This window comes from Diadema antillarum, unplaced genomic scaffold (genome assembly GCF_040938485.1).
Source record: "Diadema antillarum isolate AM-2024a unplaced genomic scaffold, OU_Dant_1.0 scf00000059, whole genome shotgun sequence".
Taxonomy (NCBI): domain Eukaryota; kingdom Metazoa; phylum Echinodermata; class Echinoidea; order Diadematoida; family Diadematidae; genus Diadema; species Diadema antillarum.
In genome coordinates, this window is record NW_027270948.1 from 521,040 (window position 1) to 544,407 (window position 23,368).

Below are 23,368 nucleotides of genomic sequence, written 5' to 3' on the forward strand. Positions count from 1 at the left end.
CTCTTCCCTTGGCGGAGGTAATAATGTTATCATTGATTGATTTATCTTTATTTCATCAGAATCAAAGTTCGTTGTCCGTGTTTGACGTAAACCCCATTATAGGTGGGGCAAGTTGAGCCATTTCCTGTGCGGGTTTAGAAATGTTCCCACGGGTTACTTAGTAAATAAGACAGCGGCAATTTCTGCAAGACTTTCAGTTATTTGAGTTGTTGGCTAACATACCCCTCCTTCCCCTATACGTGTGCATGTAGGGCCTACTACGCCACTGATCTCTATTTTGATCAGTAAAATTTTGTTATCAGTGATTACCATGTCCCAGGGCCTAGGGAGGTGGAAAACATGTTCTCAGCGCTAGGTCACACAGTCACGCCACACCACCGTGATAACGGATCGATTGCGCATGTCCGCCACCCCACGGGCGCCAGATCATGCAGACTAGATGAGGCTGCATCACAGAAGAGTTCTGTGGGCTGCATACATGGGGTGAACGCGGTGATCCCATGCGATCGCACACACACGATCCATCCATCGATCGAACTATGGGACCTATCGTACGCTACATGTGTCGAGTATAAGTACATGTACACTTCTTGTACGTTTCCTGTTGATTTGACCGAGCTAAGCCGGGCGGACTGAGCAGAGAGGCCGTGCATCTGTAAGTAAAAAGGGAATTTGCTACATAAAAGGAAAACTTTCCTTTTAAATTATTGATGCGATCTACATAAGGTACAAAGTAGCCTCTAGAGAAACTGTTTTGGAAATCATATCTTGTAATGTTTGTTTCTTTTGTGTGGTTGGCAGTCCTTATTGACAATCTGTTCGTTGCCGCCGCGGCCGCTTCTTCCGTCTAGCTGGTCGGTATGTATATGTGCCAGCGTTGCAGCACTGGTTGTAGCGAGTCGCCGGCAAGATTTACCCACGAATTTACCAAACGTTTTTCAATAGAAATGAGACAAGTATTGATTTGATGTGTTTATAAGCATTTATTCTTCAAATCTTTTGATTCATAAATATATTTAAAGGCAGACATTCCACAAAACAGGATATTGAACACCTAGCTACGACTGTTCTCCCGTAGCGCGCCCCCCGGGCCCGACGACCTACTTTGAGAAAAGGTCAGAGAATTGTATTGTTCTCGTATCAGTGTGCCTACGTGTGAACGTCGCGGTGTGCAATGGCGTTCGTTCCCTTTCTCGCTGTTTGATGTGCTTGCGCTTGCTTGTTTAAATACACAGTGAACAAGTCATTGCCATGCCTAGCTGAAGACGAAGAATAGATTCTTATTTCTAGACCAGTCTCTGAATTGAATAAATTTTCTAACAATTCTTGTTTGGCAATCAGTCTGTCACTCAGATTGGGTATGGTCAAAATTTATATTATTCTGAGATGAGTTTAGACTGGAAATAGTAGAAATCTAACTGTTCGCTGTTAGAAATCTTAAGTTTATGCAATTATAGATTCTAATGTTAAAGCCCGTAAGGGCGGACGTCCACTTGGGCACGGACAAGCCCCGGAAGGGTTGCGGAAGCAACTTTTGTCATTTCGGCATCCTGTCCGCGACAGACGCGGAATAATTTTGTGAATCGGCTTGTCCTAGGACATTCCTAGGACTGTCCGCGGACTGTCCGCGGACTGTCCGCGGACTGACTGCGGACATTCCTAGGAATCACTCCGGAAGAGCGCGAAATACCTCGGAATATGCTAATCGTAGCTGGGCAGCGCGGAAGCATCTAGGATTACACCAGGAATGAACGCGGACAATCAGGATGCCTTCCGGACAACATAAGATAGGCAAGCGGACAAACTGCGGACAATGCCGGGAAAATGGAAAGGTATAAATTTGGAGCTGACTTTGACTTTTCCTCATTTGACTGCTAGCCTTCGTTGATGCTCCTTGTTGTGCTTCCGCAGTAGCTACTGATATTATATTGATATGATTGGTCAATATTATTTTACAAATGTGACCACCGAAAGTCGAAAAACAGGATTGTCTGCATGTCGGCTGACGACTCATTTTTTTTTTATTTGTCTCATCTGGGAGAACAATCTTTTCTCTGCCTACAGTCACATGGATGGTATTCGCAAACTTTTTGAACCATATATATATATATATATATACATAAAACATTTTTACATACATTTTTACCTTTGTGCATCTCTAACTCTCTCTTATTTTGATCACTTTTGAACATTTTGCAATGATTCAAGTCCGAGAATTTTTTTTTTCATGCTGAGAGCTTACTAGCCTATTGTCAATGAAGTGTATAAATGGGGAAATATTCTTAACCTACTTTAATTCACTTTTTTTTTTGGGGGGGGGGTTCAGCTGTGCTGTCAAATTGGACAATCGAGTTTATTTGCAACTAAAACAAAACGAGAAGATAAAATTATTAGGTAATAACAACTACGAAAATCATTCAGGTAAAGAATATTTCTGAAATGATTTGTAATGCTTAATGTGTACTTAACACTCAGCAAAAAAAAAAAGACAGACAGAAATTTAACACTTTTTCGAGTTCATAATTTATTGCTTTTTCTCTCATTTCACTTGAATTTTGAATTGACAGAAAATTCTTCATTTTCCTCCATTATCTTTAGCTTTCATTGTTATATTGGGCTTCAATACATTGTAATGAGACCACAGGTATATCTTTGGAATTGAATTCATGCTTTTTAGTGTGATGAATTTGTCCTTTGTTCACAATATGTTGTATCATTAGAGAGCATTTACTTATGAATAACAACTTGTTCATGTTTATATAATACATTAACATTTAGCCGAAAATTCTATGCTTTTTTTTTCTGAGTGTATTTCCACCTACTTTTGTGATTTTTCAGCTGGGCTGTCACATGGGACAACCTCGTTTGTTTGCAAATAAGATAAGAAAACAACATAAAGGAAAATGTACCATAGTAAGTAATAGGAACCAGGAAAGTCACTCAGATGAAAAATAATTTCTGAAAAGATCAAATCAACATAAACTCACTAGGAGGTTAGGAGGACTGATTTCACTTCTTTCTGGTTGCTATTGACACAGTCTCTACTACCTTCTTCTTTGCCTTCTGGGACCGGGAACTCCTTAGATTTACCTGTTCTTTATCACTAGACGAAAGGTGTGCCTGTGATGGGGATATTTGCATGGGGGCCTCGCCTCCCTTCTTGCTCTCGACATTTTCGTGTCTGGATCACATAATTTCCGCATCGGTTCCGGACACTTGCATATATAGATCCGCATCGGCTCCGCGCTGTCCTAAAACATTCCTGGTGTCTTCCGCTTTCATTCGCGAAGCTTCCCCACACCGCAGGATTCTTTCCGGAGCGTGTGCGGAAGGAGCGGAAGGGTTCCGGACAAGCGGGACATCCTCAGGACATCGTCAGGACAAGTCGCCGAAGGTGTCAGGAAGTTCATTTCCGCGTCCAAATTTTGGTCTCGATCAAAATTTGGACGCGGAAATTTTTCTCTCTCCCGAAGGTGCGGAAACGCCCGGACATGTTTAGGACAGTGAGCGGACACGTTCAGGAACGTGCGGACAGGTTGCCGAAGGAGTGCGGAATACCAAATTTGCATTCCGGGTCTTGTCCGCGTCTTGTCCGCACCCTAGTGGACGCCTGGTCTAAAGGGGTTGTAACATTATAGAGACATGATGATACATTGAGATAGACCTCGGCCTCTAACGTTAGAATCTCTGAAAGTCTAACACTAACAGTTAGTGTAGAGGACAGCAGGAGAGTTGATCGTATCGCCGGACGCTTTTTTTTTCATTGCTCTGAATTCCGTACTCAGAGGACAAAATTTCATGCCAAAAATAACATGAGTTATTCACAAAGTCCTGAAAATTACAAATTCGGCAAAATTATTCACTCCAATTTTGGGAAAATAGACTTTATATAGAATATACCCTCCCCAAAAAGTTGTCTTTTTGCACGGTGTAAAATCGCATTATAATTCCGCACACCATTTTCGCAATGGAATAATCAACGTCTTTCGCACCTTGTCCTTGCACCAGAGTCACAATTTATCCCACAAATCACCATACACATTCTCACCGAGTGGACAACAAAGAAAAAAATCAGCAAATGAGGCTCAAATTTCGTATTTTACGGTAAAATGTCTATCTTAAGAACATTTCGAACAGTTCACGCGATAAAACCTTGTGAAAAATCACCAATTGGATTTTACATGCTTTGTCTATGGGAGCGCGGGTGTCGAGTTGCGGCCTTGCGGGTCCTTCCTAATACCCCCATCTCACGTACTAGACGGCGATTCCGCTACGATCATCAAAAATCGACAAAGCGCGGCGGATCGTGGCTTAATCGCTTTAAATCTTCTCCATCGTATCTAGCGCGGTTCAGAAGCGCGGAGGGTCACCACCATCACCATGGTCGGCGACCTCGCTACAGAAGTTTTGAGCATGTCCAAAACTTCCGTAGCGAGGTCGCCGCGGTTTTAGATCGTATCACAATCGCCTCACGAGCGCATTAAAAGCGCCACATTCGTAACTCTGACGGGGTAGCAACATGTTAGGCGTAACTCAAGGGCATCAAAAGCGGCCCCCATCGCCCATGAAAATTACCACTTTTACAGTACCGGTATATACGTAACAGGAACCAACCATGAATGAAGGAAAGTGATGCACAGACCAGGAAGGTGGACACGGAGATAAACATATAAAATTCATTTTTCCACGTACACTCAGTACGAATCTAATCTGTTTGTTAAATTATTTGTTTGTCATAATACCTTTCCAAGTCAATGAAAGTAAATTAAGTTGTAATCTTTTCAAATTATATATCTTCATAAAATTGTCTCATTGTAAGATACGATTTGTAGTTTGCTCGTAAGCCGGTTCTTTAATATTATATACATATTTTACCCTTTTAATTGAATGGATGCCTTAACTAATAGTGCAATTTCACATTAGGTTCTAACTGGTGTGTTCTAGAATGCTCTAAAGATGTAAGGGTGAAACCATATTCTGCATATCCATGTTAGTTTGACTCTGACATCTGCCTGAAGAACTTCAATCATGAAACCCATTTTATACACCGATCGCTTGAAATCGTAGCATGAGCCCGGCGTACACGTACATGTATCACTATCGCTCCTATGGTATCACTGTTGTATTGATGTCTTGATATTAAAGCGCATGAATATGGCAATACAGTCGGTTCGATCGCAGAAGCAGCGCGTCTCATCGGCCTGGAAATGCGGCAACAACGTGGCAGAGTCGTATTATCGTGGCGCTATCGCCTACAGCACAGGTTGAGCGCGGAGAAACTGTAGTGTAATAGCCTCGGAGGCCAAAAATGGAGATGGACGGCGATCGCGCCACGATTTGTTAAATCGTCACAGATCGCCATGGTCGCCTTCCTAGTGAGATGGGGGCCTTAGCGCACAACTTTTTGCATCATTTGCGTTTGAGGAAGATAGCTTCAAATTTTTTGGTATTGATCAGTGAACTTGTGGTTCTATTGAGTATTTCCTATTGGAATCTTCAGCATTTTTCCTGTATGTGAGTGGGATTTCATAGAATTTCAGTGACGAAATGTGATTTAAACATGCATCATATTAACTATGACGAGGTGCGGGTCACTCATCTATAAATCTGGGGGGTGATTCTTCGATTTAGTCAGCGCTGACAATCACCATAGTAACAGTCAGTGACCAGAGCATCTTAGCCAATCAAAACCAAAGATTTTGCTGAAATTGTCAGCGCTGACTAAATTGATGAAACACCCCCCTAAAGTAAAATGTGAATTTCTTTGCATTTTTACATTTTTATGTCGCGTTTTTTGTGGTTTCGGTCCACACAACGTTCTCTGAGGCTAATCTACGAAGTCTCGCGCATACTGAATGTCATCAAAAATATGTGTGTCCTGAATTACCATGCTGTCCGTTAATACCATTCCTGGGGGGCGTTTCATCAACGAGTTCGTCGGAGGTTTTCACCAACAAATTTGCTATCAGCCAATCTGGGGGGTGTTTCATGAAACTTTTTGTCGGTGATCTGTTAAAAGCTACTGAAATCCTTGCGTCTGATTGGCTGATAGCAAATTTGTCGGTGAAAACCTCCGACGAACACGTTGATGAAATGCCCCCCTGACGTAAGGATTTCAGTAGCTTTTAACAGTTGTCAGTGTAAATCACTGACAAAAAGTTTCATGAAACTGTCCCCTGTATATACTAATTTTGGTTAAGAACTAATTTCAGGTTTGTAACATTTTTTAATGAGATACAGTTTGTAATGAGAAACCTCTTATGAAAAATGGCTTGGAAATCCAAAACAGAGCAATCCTAATAAAAAGTGCACAATGATTATGGGACCTACAAGTACCTTTCATTACGATCACTTTGTTTTACTTTATTTTTGGATGTTTCAGTCATTCTAAAACCTGATTTTCATCAAATTAATTTGAATTCCTCTTAAAATGGTATGCTCTGTACTATTTCATAAGTGTTTTCTTGGTATATCCCAAAAAATTAAAAGCCCAATTTTCATCTCCACCAATACTGTATCTGTATCATCCCTTTAAGATTTTAGAGTAGACCTGGGGACCGTTTCATGAAACTGTTTGTCAGTGATTTACACTGACAACTGTTAAAAGCTACTGAAATCCTTGCGTCTGATTGGCTGATAGCAAATTTGTCGGCGAAAACCTCCGACGAACTCGTTGATGAAACGCCCCCCTGGGGGTGTTTCATGAAACTTTTTGTCAGTGATTTACACTGACAACTGTTAAAAGCTAAGTACTGAAATCCTTGCGTCTGATTGGCTGATAGCAAATTTGTCGGTGAAAACCTCCGACGAACTCGTTGATGAAACGCCCCCCTGGGGGGCATTTCGTGAAGCATTTTGTCCGACAAACTTGTCGGACAAAATTGCTCTCAGCCAATTAGATGCAAGGATTTCAGTAGCTCAAGTTATAACAGTTTGTCAGAAAAATATCTGACCTAAACGCTTCATGAAATGCCCCCTGGTTCTACTGGTATAGAAATCAGGGGCCGTATTCTGAGAGCTAATTAAGTGTCTGATTAGCACTTAATTACAGAATTGGTATTCTGAGAGCATGATTAAGTAGGGGGTATATTAACTACCATAGCAACAAGCGTTTTGGCGGGAAGGACCTACGCGTTTGCGCGTATCAATGCGCGCGCACCTCTGAGAGGACATAATCACAGAGTTAATTACGAATCGGTATTCTGAGGGTGTAATTAAGTATGAAAGTTAATGGAAAACTTAATGATACCAAAGAGTGTCATTAACTACTCCGATATCACGCAATACATCGTGTTTTCTCTGCCACAACGATGCTTACCGTCTTCGGTAACCGAGGAGCGGTTGAATGTTGTTATCGTGGTATCCGTAGAATTCAGAGAAAAAAAGAAATATAGCCGATCTTCGAGGAATTTTGTCATTTTATGTGAGCAAAGAGGTTGAGATCTTCGCGTGCGTAGGTGAGGGGTTGTAATCAAATACCGGAGTGTGCGCACGGAGCTCTTGGGTTGTAATTACAGGGGGCGTGGAGGAGCGCGCATTGAGAGCATATTTGCGCGTATAGTCATCATTTTGGCTTCTAACAACGCGTCTGATTGGATGGAATAACAATTAGATGGGAGGGACCTAAGATAATTACAGGGGACTTAATCATACAATGTACCTTAATTACGTCCTCAGAATACCGATTTTGCCCATGATTAAGGTCCTATTAACTTCACGACTTAATCACGAAGTTAATTACAGACTTAATTACGACCTCAGAATACCACCCCAGGGCCAAAATCATTACCCTAGGTACTAGACACCCCTGAAAAAGGTCATGTGAAAATGCTAAAACTACCTTTTCACCGTACACCTGTATCATGGAAATGGTTCAGGGCATCTTCATTAAACTTGGTACTACAGTGTAATAACTATACATGTACAGTGTTGTACCATGTCAGTACATGTATTGCCCAGCAGTGATTCTTTTGGGAAGTTTTGGTCATGAGGTGGAAGGTCAAGTGTCAAAGGTCAGGTTGAATACTGTAAGAGTGGAAATTTTCGCGGTGTTGAAATTTTTGTGCATTTCGCGCAACCAGAAACTAGCGGAAAAATAAAAGCACTCGAATATTTTTGCTTGCCTTTCATGGTGTTCCAGCAGTAGTTGATGTCTTCGTTCTGCGGATTTACAAACATGCAAAACTCCTCGTACCCGCCTGAGCACGAAAAATTAGTCACACGAAAATATCCACTTTTACAGTACGTGGTACTAGAATTACACTATTTTATCCATACCTTGGAAATGATTCAATAGCCGTGGTTGCACTATGCAAAACTACACAGCCAGTGTACATGTGTAGTGTAGTTTGCTTCCCACTGACTACAGGTAACTTCCAGAAGTTTTAGCACGCAGTCACACTACTGACAACTACTGGTATGCGTAGTTTCAGTGATAGGACACTACCCATACTTCCTGTCTCTCACAGGAAGAAAATGCAGATGCACTACAGCTTACAAAACAATGCACAATGTTTGTAAACAACATGAATGGATCTACAATGTATTATGGCGTCATAAAATTCTCTCAGTTTCAGCCAAATGCGATAAAGCTGCTCAAAATCATGCATAGTTTTGCAAGAAGTGAGAAACTTCCCAAGTGCATGCAGGAAGTTTCACTGGTATCTTCTCGAGAAGTTTGCATTCATACTGCCCAAACAATTTGAAGCAAAATAGTAGGTAGTGGTAGTGAACTACGTGTACATGTATACATTGATTTTTTTTTTTTCCTGTGTAAAAAAGTTCAGGAAAATGGGATTGAACAGTTGAACAAATGCCACTTAGGTACGTAGATACACTGTATCAAACTTGGAACTGCTTTTTAGTGTAGAAAAAAAAAGTTTTAATGAAAAGTTACACATGTTTGCACTTAATGGTGATATTAGTTGCCATGATATATTTGTGTGCATACATGTATTTGAAGTGATTTGGTTTGTGGAGAAAAATGTAAAAATGATGTACTTGTAAGTTATGTATTAGTGTAGCAATATATGCCTATTTTATTAAAGGACAAGTTCACCTTCATAAACATAAGGATTAAGAGAATGTAGCAATATTACTAGAACACATCATTGAAAGTTTGAGGAAAATCGGACAATCCGTTCAAAAGTTATGAATTTTTGAAGTTTTTGTGCAGTAACCGCTGGATGAGAAGACTACTGCAGTGTGTGAATAACTTAGATGTCACATGCGTACAACAATATAAGGAAAATATAAAGAGAATTTCACAAAATTTCATCTTATGAAAATAAAATTCACATTCCCCCGACTCGTTACCGACAAATGTTATGGGTAATATTATTCCCCTGCCTTTAGAAAGAGCCAAGTCAAGTGCTCTTCTATTATGTGAAAAAAGTGAAAATATGTTGAATTTTCTTTATATTTTCTTTATACTGATGTACGCATATGACTCACAAGCTGTAGTAGTCTCCTCATCCAGCGGTTCCAACACAAAAATTTTAAAAATTCATAACTTTTGCATCGATTGTCCAATTTTCCTCAAACTTTCACTGATGTGTTCTACTAACATTGTTGCATTCTCTCAATCCTTATGTTTATGAAGGTGAACTTGTCCTTTAACTCTTTGTGTGCCATGGTGTAAACCCTTTGTATGCCACATTATTCTGATATGTAGTCATGCCTTTGGAAAACATTCTGTTTTTCAAATCTTTTTAACTTTTGTAGATTTCTGTTACCCATGTAACATGTAGTGAGAAAAGTGGTAAAGAAAATGCCAAGCTTTGCTTTGATATAAATTGTAAACAAATGTATGTTTGTTTTTCTTTCAAATGACCAGTAGCTACATTATTGTAGATACATGACTTTTGCACACAAATCAGTGAGAAAAACTATGAATTTAGTCACAAATCCAGTTGGGAACACCACTTGATAGTCAGTCACCACATAAACTGCAAGCTACATTTACATGTGACAGGAATGGAATTGCGAGAAACGCTTTCATTGTATGTTGGCATTTTGCGATTTACACATGTATCTAGATCAGTTTTTGGCAGGTTTGTGCATTTGAGCAGAATATGCGAACTTGGCAAGCGGTCGACTGAGTTGGGCATGCGTACGTGGCATATTAAAGAGTTAAACACTCATTGTTGCCCAATTATTGCAATATATGAGGAAAACGAATGATACAGTGGACTCCCGTTATAACGAATGCCTCGAGACCAGCAATTTTCTTTCATTATATCGAAATTTTGTTATAACTGAACTAATAAACAATAAAGAACAAAGAACGGATAATTTTGCGGCCTGAATTTTTACTGCGTTGTAACCGGAATTTCTTTATAACCGTGTTCGCTATAACGGCAGTGTTTCCATCTTGTTTCATTGTTTAAAAAAGAAAAAAGAAAGGAGTGGTTTGTACAGTTTGTACGTTGATAATATGGAGACTTGAGAGGCCAAGACATAATCACATCATCTAACTCTTTATGTGCCACGTTCGCTCTCCCGACTCGGTCGACAGCATGCCAAGTTCGCACACCTGTACATATGTATTCTGCTCAAACCCACAAACACGCCCAAACCGATCGATAAATCGTCAAATGCCACAGTACAATGAAAGCGTTTCTTGCAGTTCCATTCCTGTCACATGTACAGTAGTTGTAGCTTGCATTTTATAGTGTGATTGACTATCAAATGATGGTCCCTAGTGGATTTGCAAGTAAATTCTAAGTTTCAGTCACTGTTTTGTGTGCAGATGTCGTGCCTCTACAATAATGCAGCTACTGGTCATTTGAAAGAAAAACAATCATAGATTTGTCATGCAATTTACATTGTTTACAGGGCTTGACACTAATGGTGGCCCGGGGCCACCAAAAACGCACGTCGGGCCACCAAAATTTCAGAAATGGAGAATGTGGTGGCCTGATCGGGCCACCAAAAACGGTCGGATGTTTGCCTTTGGGCCACCAAAAATAGTTAGTGTGGAGCCCTGTTGTATATCAAAGCAAAGTTTGGCAAATTCTCTATTACTTTGCCCATTACATGTCGTGGGTAACAAAAACTTTAAAAGTTACATAGATTTGATCAACGGAATGGTTTCGGAAAGCATGACTATGTCACAGTCTCAGAATACAGTGCAGTGTAATGTGGCGCACAGGGGATTTACATTGTACACCATGGCACATAAAGAGCTATTAAATTGCCTTTTGGCTCCTACCCATCTCTTTTCCAGAACTTAAAAATTCAGCGTGATACTTTATTATTGTCCTCTAGCATTCTGTTTGACTCTACATGAATATATCTAAATGAAAGCCAGCTTGAACATGTTGTAGAATTGCTCTTCGAAACATGAAAACCTCTTTACATTGTATATAAAATGTTTGTATACATTAATATACAGTGATCGTATACACTTACATATGTATTACTGTACCCAACCCATCATTGTTCTCTCTGCATTTTACTAATGTATACACCTACATGTAGTTACACTAACATTGTGTGCCTGAACTTTCGTACATAGTGTATGCATGCAGTGCAGAGCTGGAAGGGCTACCCATCCAAGAGTAGAGACCTCACATTTCTGTCCTGTGAAACTTGGGTGACAGTTCGGCTGAAGCATGGACTCTCGTAAGCAGTGCAGTGCCCTACAGAATCTTGAGCAGCGACTGGCCCTGATTCAAAGTGCCCTGACAGACCTTGATGAAGTCCGGGAGCAGCTACAAGATAATGCTTCAGAGGCAAGGATTTCAATTTTTACTGATTTAACGTGTTTCAGTCACTCACACTAATGATGGTTAACCAGTCATTAGGATATGCACAATACACTTGTAATCTTTGTGTGTACAGGTATGTTTGAAGCACTATAAAACTGGCCAGTCTCCTGACAATTTACATGACTTCTTGCACAAGTCAAGTCAATTACTGTAAAAATGGAAATTTTCACACATTTCATGCAACCAGAAACTAGTGCAAAGATAAAAGCATGCAAATATTTTTTGCTTGCCATGTGTTCCATTGATTATTGTCTTGATTCCATTTAATTAAAAACATACACAAACAGAAGGAAACTGACCGAAAATGAATATATCAATGCTCGAATGGTCAGAAGCTAAAGCAGTGTGTATGTGTGTGACACACACCCACACACTTAAAGGCATAGTTTACCATTTGCAGATGAAACAAAAACCCAGCATTAGTGCTTTAAAATAGTTCTAAAATGTAAGTTAGGGATAGAAACAACCACTGTAAATATTTGAATCCGTATAATCGATGTTAAGTATTGTAAATACACAAAATGTGAACAATTTATAATAAACGTGTTTCCAGACTAAACTGTCTACAGTTATGGTTTATTGAGGTTTATTATGGTATATTAATGAAAAATGCTGATATATCCTTATATTTTAGGCTTTATTGTGAAAATTTTATATGGTAGGATGTTTTGTGATACAACAGACCAACACATATGCATCAAATGTGATATCTTGAATTTTTTTTTAAAAATCACTGCTCCCAAAGGTAAACAGGACCTTTAAACCTGACATAAACTCGAAGGATAATTTAACTTTGGGATAAATGTGAGGGAGAGGTGATGCAGCTTTTTGAGTATGTAACAAACGCAAACAGAAGGAAAGATACCAGAAATGAATATAATTTATGAGTGGAATTGATATTTTAAACTTAATCTAAAATGTGTTAGACTCATCTCACCTGGCAGAGCGTGAAAAATTACTTGAATGAAACTATCCACTTTTAAAACACACACAGTGCCAACAAACTGAATCTGCGAATGACAATCCACATAACAGGAACATATCAAATCATTGGCTGTTAAATGCAATAAGGAGTACAGATGCTGATAATGCAAGATTTGTACATTGCGCATGTATGTTGATGGAAGGACTAATACATACATTATATCTTGCTATGTCACTGTATATATGAGTGATTGAGTTTACGAAAGAGCTTACCTTGATTAGAAGTGGGCTTAAAAAAGAACTTACCTGGACCTATTCCCACATTATGGTTTGAAACTCAGTTGTTTATGTTGACCACTCAAAGTAGAACAAAAACTTCTGGCCTCTACTGCAATACACAGCATACACTGTTTCTATCTGAGATCATCGTTGCTTGTATAGTATCAGTTTCCACAAGAGAAATGTCAGCTATTGCCAGGTTTCCAGGAATAGCATATGATGTCACCTCACCTGTATAACATCAATGTGGAAGTTTAGACAGTGCCACAAAGGGAAGGAGAGACAGTCACATGCTAAGATTTAAGCCAATAGCAGCTGTAGTTCCAGAATCACTTCTTCCTGCCAAATAGGCCAGGAAATCCCAAACCTTTGAGGCACACACAATATCTGACCATCTGATTCCAGTACTCTCTGTTTTCTTGCCCTTCAGAGACAGGCACAACGCCCTCTCTGATCACTGATATGTGTACAAACTAAATATCACATAGTGCCTAACATTAAAAACTGACGGATTTACCTACTCTAGGGTTATAAAGTGAATGTACCGTACTCCTTTGTTACGAATAATGACATTCTGTTGCAATGTTTATTGTTTCACTGAGAGCACAATTACTGCATCTGGTCTCTTGGAATGATGATCCGTCATGATTACTGCTAAGATAAGTTGCAGATTTGCATGTTAACTTTCTTTTGGTTTCAGCTATAAAACTTGGGAAAATTCATGGTCTTTTTAGTGATTTACATACAATCCCATAACAGCTAAAAGTGCTCAGAGAGTCACCAGCAAGGCAGCTCATTTCCCCCAAATATTGTTCATCCATGGAAGCAAAGTTTCATGAGTCCTATACATGTAGATAGTTTTAACCATGGAAAATTCTTAATATCCAGAAATATAGTTTGTGGTGTTATAGACCTTGTTATGAGATTGTCCAGTATTTTTCAGGTCTTTGCCCAAAATGAAGCTGCCGGCATAGTACCTTTAGGTGGTCCATGTGTAAGTTGTGCCTGTCCCAGATCTGATTGCAATTTTTTAAAAGTAGAACTACTCAATGAACAGGGTACATACATTGGTTACAGTATTGCTATACGAGGCATTAAATATGCTGATTCAATTCTTGGCAAAATCCCTCAAGATAAAGGTCAAATGTCACTGTCACTGTGACTAAAAGTGGCCATTTTAAGCTGTACAGCTGTACAAGTGTAGCTTCGTCTATGAATGTGCAATTGTGACATGTACATTGTAATTTAGTAGGAAGGGCAAGAATAAATATGTTATTGTTTCCAGGATAATGTGATGATTATTTCAAATATGAAATGTCAAAGGCAATAACAACCAAAATGGGAACTTTATTCAGCTACAGAGCTAGGAATGTCTTGTGATGCAATCTAGTGGACACGGTAGAAATACTTGTTGTATATTGACAATTATCTGCACGAACTTAATCTGTTAGTATTGCTAGGTAAAAGATCAAGGTCAAAAGTAACCTAATCTTTTATAATGAAGATGTCATTTTCTGGCTACATATGAATTCAACCAGCTTCAGGGCCAGTGGCAATATCATGATGTATTTCTGACCTTTTTAGAAAATTGTGTCCGATCTATATACTATGTCAAACTTTGTGCCTTGACACTCAAACAAAGAACAAAAAAAGAACAAAAACATATCAGCAGAAACATAATCTTCTTGGTGGATATACATAAAGGTATATAGTCTATTGTTGCATAATTTTAATATGCTTGTTGATTTTCCATTCATTTTCAGACAAAGGGAGATATCCAGCTCTGTTTCAGTCGACAGTTTGAAAGCCTGCGCTGCCGAGAAGTGCATCTTCTCAACCAGGTCGACACCATTCACCAAGTTAAACGGGAACACTTTCAACTCCAGGCAGAGGAACTGAAGAGAGAGTTGGGAGCTCTAGAGATACTTGTGAACCAGATCAAGTTTGGCAAGGCAGGAGTGTCTCTTCAGGAAGTGGATAACATCATGAAACGGTAAGAGAATGAAAGAAAATAGACAAAACAGGCACAGAAAAGGTGAACAGTAAACGGTCTGTGGCCGGCTGGGATGAAACCGTGCATGCCAGTCAAATATGCTTACACATACAAGTAATCAATGAATGACACTAAGAAAGAGAGAGGACAAACACAAGCAAGAAATGTCAGTCACCAAATATTCTGATGACTGTTGCAATGTTTTGAATGTAGATGACTGTTATGTTGAATGTCAACCATTTTTATCAGTCAAAAAAAAAAATAATAATAATATAAAAAAATAACCCCAAAACTCTGCAATTATATACAGACCCAGTTTTGTAATATTTGAGTTTTTTTGGTTTTTGAGCTTTGATATGAATATCTTCAGATCATAGAAATATTTTCCTATTCCTCATGTTAATATGTCTTTGATAGATAAATAAAAAAATGACTAAATGTTAAAGCAATCATGAAGATGTGTTCTCCTGCTCATATTTCCAATATGATATGATCAGCTTTCTTTTTCATATGATTCACAAATTCATATCATGCAGATTTCAGCAGCTGCAATTGTCACACGATGAGGATGCTGCTCTCCAGTTTGAGGGGAATTCCAAGGCACTGAAGAAAGTCATTCAGTCTTTCGGGAGTGTGAACCCCAAGCGCCCTCGCATTGAAAAGGACAATGAAACCTCTGCACCAAGAGTGAGTGTTGCCTCTTGACCAGAGGGTGTACAATGTATGTCTGAATTGAGCACTTCTTTATGCACCTTTTGAGAAAAACAAACAAACTTAGTCTGATTCAACCCTTTGTAAAATGGCAGAACTGTTGCTCTGTTTTGTTGTTAATGTTTTGTGATTAAAGCACTGCAAAATGCAGACTCGTATAAAGTGAGTATTAAATATATACAGTCAACTTTGCATAAGCTGACGGCATATATGTCGAATTATCGCCTAAGTCAATGAAAATAAAAAGTTCCACTGTACATTCAAAGCCGGCGTGCTTGTTCTTCTGCACACTCTTAAGTCGATGCATTTTCCTTGGTCCTGTCATGATCAACTTATGGCAAGTTTATTGTACTTCAGGTACCATGCAATGCTGATAAACTTTGTAAGATTATACGATGATAATAATGAAATGTAAGTTCATATAGCTGTGCCAAACTGAATTGTCTTTTGCAGCAGATCATGAAGCCATTTGAAGAGTTTGCTGGTTCTCAGGTGTGGCTGAGGGAGCATTCAGGACCACATGATGGTAAAATGGATGAAATGCCCTGCATCATCTATCCTGTTTTTCTGGAGGAAACTGACAAAAGTGCATGGCTCCTGAAGGGAAGCAATGGTAAGTTATAGGCAGAGTAACAAGTTGATGGATAAATGTAGAGGTTGGCACAAATGGGGTGGGGGATTTTGTGAGACTAGATCAGTCTACATTTAAAAGCAAGCAATATTTGTTAAGTTCACAGTGATAGAAGGTAAAGAGTCATTGAAGTACCTGGTAAGTACCTGCTGGAAATACAGTCCTTTACCCTGCTCTGTCTTGTTGCTTGTAAAATGTGATTACTGTGTGGTATGTATTCAATATGAACTTCAGAGTATTTGATTTCAAACTGTTTGCATTGTGTCTGTTGTGGGCTTGCCTTTTCTGAAACTTGGGGAAACAACCTGTCCTGATGAACTGTGTAGCAGTCAAATTGCTGTCATTATGTGGTTTTGGACTTGTTGATGAAAATGGTTTATTACTGTAAATTGTGACTATACGGAACCAAATGGGTAAAAAGTGCAAGTATGTTGGGCAAGGTGTTCGGTTGAATGCCATACAGATAAGGTTCCTTTTGCTGAAAGATCATAGGTAATTCAAACAATACGTGACTCAACATCCTTTTCTGCAGGTGACTTTGCAATGGTTACTGCGGATGATGGCGATGACACCAGTATGATGCAGCATGAGGATGGTGGAAGCGCTCATTCTAAAGCAGTGGAGTCCTATTTTGCAAACATCTTGAACTCGCCGAATGTCACATGGATCAAACCCAAGTCTAACAAGGCACCAGTGGGAGTTAGCCGTCACCACTTGGAGAAGTCCACTCACTTGTGAGTATTCTCGTCCCTCAAGTTTTGTCACACAAGACAAGAAGATGTTTTTGTATTAGTTTGTTTAATTCAATAGCTAGAGTGATAACTGTGTAGTGCCTGAAAAGGAGTAAGATATCTGCCGTTGTAATATTTGTGTTCATGTCGATATAGATTTTGATATGTGTTCAAATATTAAATGAAGAGACAAAGCAGTCAATATACTTAAATGTTTGTGATGATCATAGGCTAATGATTTGTTTGATATCTTCAAACCTTCAGTGTGCCATCTGGCAGCACCAAGGATTGGCTGCGGAAGAGCCCAGCATGTCCACAGGATGAGCAGCCCATGGAGGTCCAGGGGAACAACACTTGTAACACCAGTCAGAAGCCAGCTAAGGTGAGTCTTGTGCCTGATTGACTCTGTAATTCCTGGATAAGTTCTAAATCTACATTCAGCTGTGGAGTTAGTGCTTTTTAGGAATAGCAAGTTCAGAGTTTCAAAATTAAACTTTTTTTTTAAATATAGAACACTTACATTATGTGGGGTGGAGAGAGAAATAACATGGAAAATGAAACCTAAATTCAAATGGATGATTGCAATAACATTGGAGATGTCAGCAGGTGTATAGTGTGTTCAGACATATGTGATGTGATGTGGTCATATGTTTAGTAAACTTTTTGTGCTGAAATTGTACTTTTTGTGATTAGCTATGATGGGCCAAAGAACAGCAAAAGAGTGTCTATGTGTCCATGTGGTTGATGCGTATATTACCATTGTTTTGTTTTGTTTTGTTTTGTTTTTAATGCAGGCAATTGAGATTGAAGATCTGGCTGACCTAGCGTGTGTTCAGGAGACCCCTACTCGAGCTACCGTCCCCTGTCAGCCAAAGACCAGCCCTCCGAAACGAGGCAAGCAGGAGAAGAAAGCCTCTAAGGGGGATTGCAACCAAACTTCATGCTGCTCAACATCCTCCCCTGGTTCTTCTGATGAGAAGCCCTCATCTTCCCTGAGAATCGATGATGTATGCAAGGGAAATGAGAAATGCAAGTCTTTTGATGAATGTCTGTGTGATGAGAATTGCAGGGATGCTGCAAAACCGAGCAACCACTTCACCGGTATCCCAGAGTCTTCCAAGAACCAGTGGCTCAAACGAGATCCACCCTCCACAGAGGGCTCACCAGCTGGGGCAGAAGTCGAAATGAAGAAGTCTGGTCAAGCCATGGATTGGCTTGTCTCAGACACCATTCCAACCAACGACTATGAGTCCAGCATCATCTCTGGCTTCCTGAAGTGGAAGTTGGAGGAAAACCTGGCGTGGCTGAAAAAACCATCTGATGGATGCACATCAGCCACAACTACCAGGCCGACTTCGAGCGAGAAACGGGAGGTTACCAAGTGGCTGCTGAAGAAAGGTGAAGATGACGAAGAGATGGGTACTGAAGATAATAAGACAGCCATGGAAGGCCAGAAGACAGAAGAGGAGTGGCTGATCCCAAGACCCTTGCTCTCTTCTGTTATGGCCTTCAAGGAACCAGCAACTGATGCAACCAAGTGGCTGGTGAGTGGCGAGAAAACCAAGGCAGAGGAGGAACCCATGGCTATCCCTCAGCAGGAGGCCACAGAAAAGTGGCTTATGGCACAGGCATCTGGATCTACTCTTTTTAAGATCAGAGCTATTGGCTTTCCTTATTTCACCATTCCCATGGATGTCAACCAGTGGCTGCAAAAGTAAGGCAAGCATTGTAAGAATTTATGAGTGAAAACCCGAAGTAATGTGAGGGATGATAATTAGGGTACATTGTAGCACTGCTTCAGGGCGGAACCAGTAATTACAGTACAGTGCATTCCCATTATAACAAAGTCCTTGGGACTGCTGATTTTCTTTAATTTTTGTTATAGCTTAACACTAAATTATATAAAGAAAGATTCAGTAATATATACATAAAGATATATAGATAATTAAGTTTTTGAGATGAATTTTCATTTCATTGCAATGAGAATTTTGTTGTAACCATGTTCATATTTATAATGGGAGTGCACTGGCAACACCATTACCACTGCACTATGCACTCTTAGTCCACAAACAAAAATAAGTAATCATCGGCCGAGTTTCTTGAAATGATCTCTTTCTGAACAACTGTAAAACCTCTGTTAGAAATTATGATAAGGTTTGGGAAATAATTATGGAAATTTTTATTCTCATTGTAATTACATTGAATATAACAGTGCAGGGATGAATTGGCATTGCAAAAGTTATCGCTAATCTTTGGTTGCCATGATAGCGATGTGTAACTTTACATCTTGCCACTATACAACACTGTTAACTGGGGTATGACGGTAACCTTGGTTATGGCATGCCAAATCATATTTCTGTACCTCAAACCTTACTGATAGATACAGGCAAAGCTTTAAATGATCATTTTTGTCAATATCTCATCATTTATTTCCATATTTTTTTTTCAAACTACCCCAAACCTTACTAATAGATTTTTTCAAACTATGCCTCTGCCCTGTTTGTTCTCAATAGTGTATGTGTTTCTTGGTATATTTCATTAGAATTAAAGAACATTCAGTGTACCATTAAAACAGTGTATATCAATGATTTACCTTTGTTGTTGCAGGTTGAATGGCCATACTTGAATTCTGTTACAGTAAACAACAACAACAACAACAAACCCAAAGATAAAAACATTCATTATAAAACATGCTAGTCTGGATGTTTGTACTATTCAACATATGTCACTGTGCCAAGTACTAAAGCTCATTTTTCTTCACATTTTATGAAAGTAAAGGTCACAACAGCATGTCTATTTCACGATGTACTTTGTGCTTATATTACTTTGGTTCATGTAACTATAAACTGAACCAGCATTTGAAAAGCTACACAGAGAATGGTATATATCCTCACACCATTTTCAACAGCAAGAGTATACATCACCTGTCCATATTATTGAGCACCGCTTCACATCATGGAGCCTTGGTTGTGATTTTTCTGACACCCTCAAAATTTTACTTGAATATGAGCCAGCAGAGATTTGTAGCATCACTCACACTCAGAGTGTCTTGTTTTTATGTGTGTTACTGTAAGCAGAGGAGTAGTGTTTTTTTTAAAGTTGATTATGTATTACCTTGAACTGTGATAGGTGTATTTACATTGTAACCAAATACTGTATATGAATTGTATTAAATATACAAATAAGTGCCACTTGCCAGATACTCAGTACTGTAGGTTCAGGAACCTCATACAGTTTGTCTTGCTGGTTGGTGTTTTGATTGACATGTAAAAAAAATAGTAATTGTGCTCATGAATATGAACATTACAGCACTTGAAAAAAAAAATCATTATGTGAAAGTTATATTTGCTACATACAGTGGTGTATGTGTGTATTTTGTCAGACATACTGCAGATACAGGTATCTCGTATGTCTTTATATATGAGGAAGAGAGTGATATCGCAATTTAACTGTGTGTAATGCTCCTGAAGAGACTTGAATTGTTTATTGCTTGATGAACTATTCTGCATATGGTGTATGAACACAAATTTTAGAGAGATAGTAATATTTTTATTGGACCCAGCACAGAGAATTATATTTCCTTCTATTGTACTTATATGGAAATTAGATTCCTGTTTTGTTTTTTTTTTTGTTTTTTTTTTAAATGTTTTAATTTAGCCCTAGTGGCATATTACATAATTGACTGACTGGCTATTGTGATATAGTGATGCATAAAAGGTGGTGTAGCAGTGTAAGCCTACAATTGTAGTGGGTCTCTGAAGAAGCACATGTGGTGTGTATGAGAATGTATGGAGTTACCATGCTTGGTGTACTGTAACTATCAAAAGTGAGAGTCATTTTAGGTCATTTGGTTTTGAAAAACAACTGTTAGTTAGAAAATTATATTCAATTCCTCAATGTCATACTCATAACATGCATATTGTAAAACATGTTGGATATTTCAAGGTCCATTACATGTGCAAAATTGAAACATCATGCTTGGTGAAACTATGACAATCTTACCACACTGTGTGCAAGCATTCACAAACAAGAAAAAATTTGAAGTGCAAATAAAGTTCCATTTCATGCCAGTAACCTTTGTTTGTACAGTATTGGTGCTTTTATGTGTGCTTTCCATTGTACACACTTGTGTACCCATGTGTTTAACATGTATGTGTGTATATGTGTGTGTGTGTGTGTGTGTGTACGTATGTATGTGTGTGTGAAAGAGAGAAAAAAAGACCAAGGCAGATGATTGTAACCCAATACATGTATTATGTTTCTTGGCCTGTGTGATTTACTGTGGATTGTGTGATCAATGTAAAATTACATAAGGTATTCTTTGAATCGAATTCAACTTTTTAGCATGAAAACCGACATTTTGCGTTGTATGAGACCCAGCAAAGCAATTTGGCGCATAAGGCCTATACATGTACAGTGGCTTATGCAGTACATAGTGTATAACTATACATGCTACAATGTACATGTACAACTTGTTATTCCTCTGTCACAAGCAGTAAATATTCAGTACACTGAGCAATGTACTTAGTATTTCTTTGCTGCTTGTGCCTTCTTACTCGATTGACGATTCATCAAATGAGGTACACTTGCATATGTAAGCCTGAATACTGTGTGTGTGTGTGTATGTGTATGTGTATGTGCTGTTATAATTTTTGTAGTTTTTTTTTTTAAATAATTTTATATTATTTTTGTATGTAGGGTATGCTCTGCACAAAAAAAAAGAGGTATGTTTAAAAAAAAAAGGTGATTCAGCAGCACAAGAAAGAAGAATACAGCAGCTTATTGTTGTTCATACTAATTTCATTGTGAACATGAGCCTGATATCGAATGAAATGCAATTAAAGAATATCATTTAACAAAAAGAAAATAATGCTCAACTTTTGGGTTCTAGTACAACATAATCAGAAATAGTAACTGTTACGAATTTGCCCATGTAATCACTTAACAATGTGGTCTTCATGTTTTATGATCATGTGTATGCGATCACACGTGCACGATCGCGAATGTTTATAAACACCACCAGTTACGTAATCTCCTTTTGAGTCAGTCGTTTTGAACCGCAGCCTTACACACTTCGCCCAGGTTGAGTTTAATGTTATGAATATATTAAGCTGGGCGTGCCTGACGGAATTTTCCATGTATGTAATAATGCTCATGTTAAAAATGCATTGGTCGCGTCAGTCGACAATCAGACTCCGGTTAGAGAGGACCGTTATAACTTTCTCAACGTCCCGTCCACGGTCTTGGGAGAAATTGCTTTCCCTAAGCTAAGTGTTCTGCAGACTGAGTTAAAGTACTAAACAGCAGGGTAATCCAGGAGAAGTCAACCTGCTTCTTGCCCGTTTTCCTTCGACAACGACGGCGTCGATAAGTTTTCGTTGACTTGGCCAGGCGAACCACCAGGCGGTCTGGAGCCAACGCCCACCTGTGATTCCTGTGATTGCTACACGGCAACTAGTGGGAGCCACGCCGAAGTCGATCCAGGGCGTCGAGACTGTGTGAGTGGCAACGCGCACCTGGCAGCCAACGCCCTTTTACCCGGCGTAGTCGCGGAGCGGCAAGCTGTACCGAGATAGCGTCGCCCGCTGATTCGACGACGTCCCCGTGCATCGACGCGCTCTCGACGTGATAGCGTCTTGCGTCGCCTCCCCGCCACGTCGCAGATGAGTTGGGCCCCGACGTTGGTTCTGTTAGGGTAAAACCCTGGCCAGGTATCACATAATCTGCCTTTTGAGTTATCTTTTGTTGAAACGATCCGATCTAACATTCAATTGTTATGGTTAATTTCGCTGTAATGTTTTGAACAATTATCATTATTCCGGTTGGAAACTGATTGTTAAGTAAATTCCTAATAAAGCTCCGGAAGATTTGTTCATTTCAATTCACTGTGACCGCCTTGCATTCATTTGTGTGAACTTGACCGTAACAAAGTGGGGGCTTGTCCGGGAAGCCGAATTTCGCAAGCCTTACACAGTATATTACATTGTCCAATTAGGTCTAAATAAGCTTGTTTTTGTGCTGCTGTTCTACCGTTGCAAAGTTTACAGTCAAGCTTCCATTGCTGTGTTAATTGTGGAGTAGACTGAACCATGTCTAGGAAATTTTCAGTGCAGGATTTTGTGGACGGTGATGTTTCTTTGCCAAAGATTAAACAGTTGAGAAAGGCTGAATAGAAAGAGGTGACATGTCACTATTGTTCCAAGAAGGGACATGTTAAGACTCAATGTTGGAAGCTACAACGGGATAGTAAAAAGCAGGGTGCCAAACCCGTACTTGCAGTTTTAGGAGAACGAACTAGTGCTGCTGTTTTGGGGCATGACCGTCTTGA

The 23,368-nt window shown here is 39.3% G+C and overlaps 1 protein-coding gene across 2 annotated transcripts; it reads left to right on the forward strand.

Annotated features, from left to right (window-relative positions):
• The first annotated feature begins 512 nt into the window (after positions 1-512).
• LOC139715994 (nuclear receptor coactivator 4-like) lies at positions 513-20,129 on the forward strand. Of its 2 annotated transcripts, none has more exons than XM_071627552.1 (8): positions 513-655; positions 11,519-11,735; positions 14,738-14,967; positions 15,504-15,654; positions 16,132-16,291; positions 16,842-17,043; positions 17,305-17,422; positions 17,835-20,129. In XM_071627552.1, exons 2-8 carry the CDS (start codon positions 11,616-11,618, stop codon positions 18,756-18,758), a joined length of 1,905 nt encoding a protein of 634 aa, XP_071483653.1. In that variant the 5' UTR covers positions 513-655; positions 11,519-11,615; the 3' UTR covers positions 18,759-20,129. The 2 variants fall into 2 exon arrangements, with proteins under 2 accessions (XP_071483653.1, XP_071483654.1); XM_071627553.1 differs by having other exon boundaries at positions 16,135-16,291.
• Positions 20,130-23,368: the final 3,239 nt, after the last annotated feature.

What these genes read in the sequence shown, in the direction of transcription:
- LOC139715994 (XM_071627552.1), top strand. Translation starts at nt 11,616, where the DNA reads ATGGACTCTCGTAAGCAGTGCAGTGCCCTACAGAATCTTGAGCAGCGA. An exon ending in TACAAGATAATGCTTCAGAG is followed by an intron (nt 11,736 to 14,737) that starts GCAAGGATTTCA and finishes ATTCATTTTCAG; the next exon opens with ACAAAGGGAGATATCCAGCT. An exon ending in TTGGAGAAGTCCACTCACTT is followed by an intron (nt 17,044 to 17,304) that starts GTGAGTATTCTC and finishes TCAAACCTTCAG; the next exon opens with TGTGCCATCTGGCAGCACCA.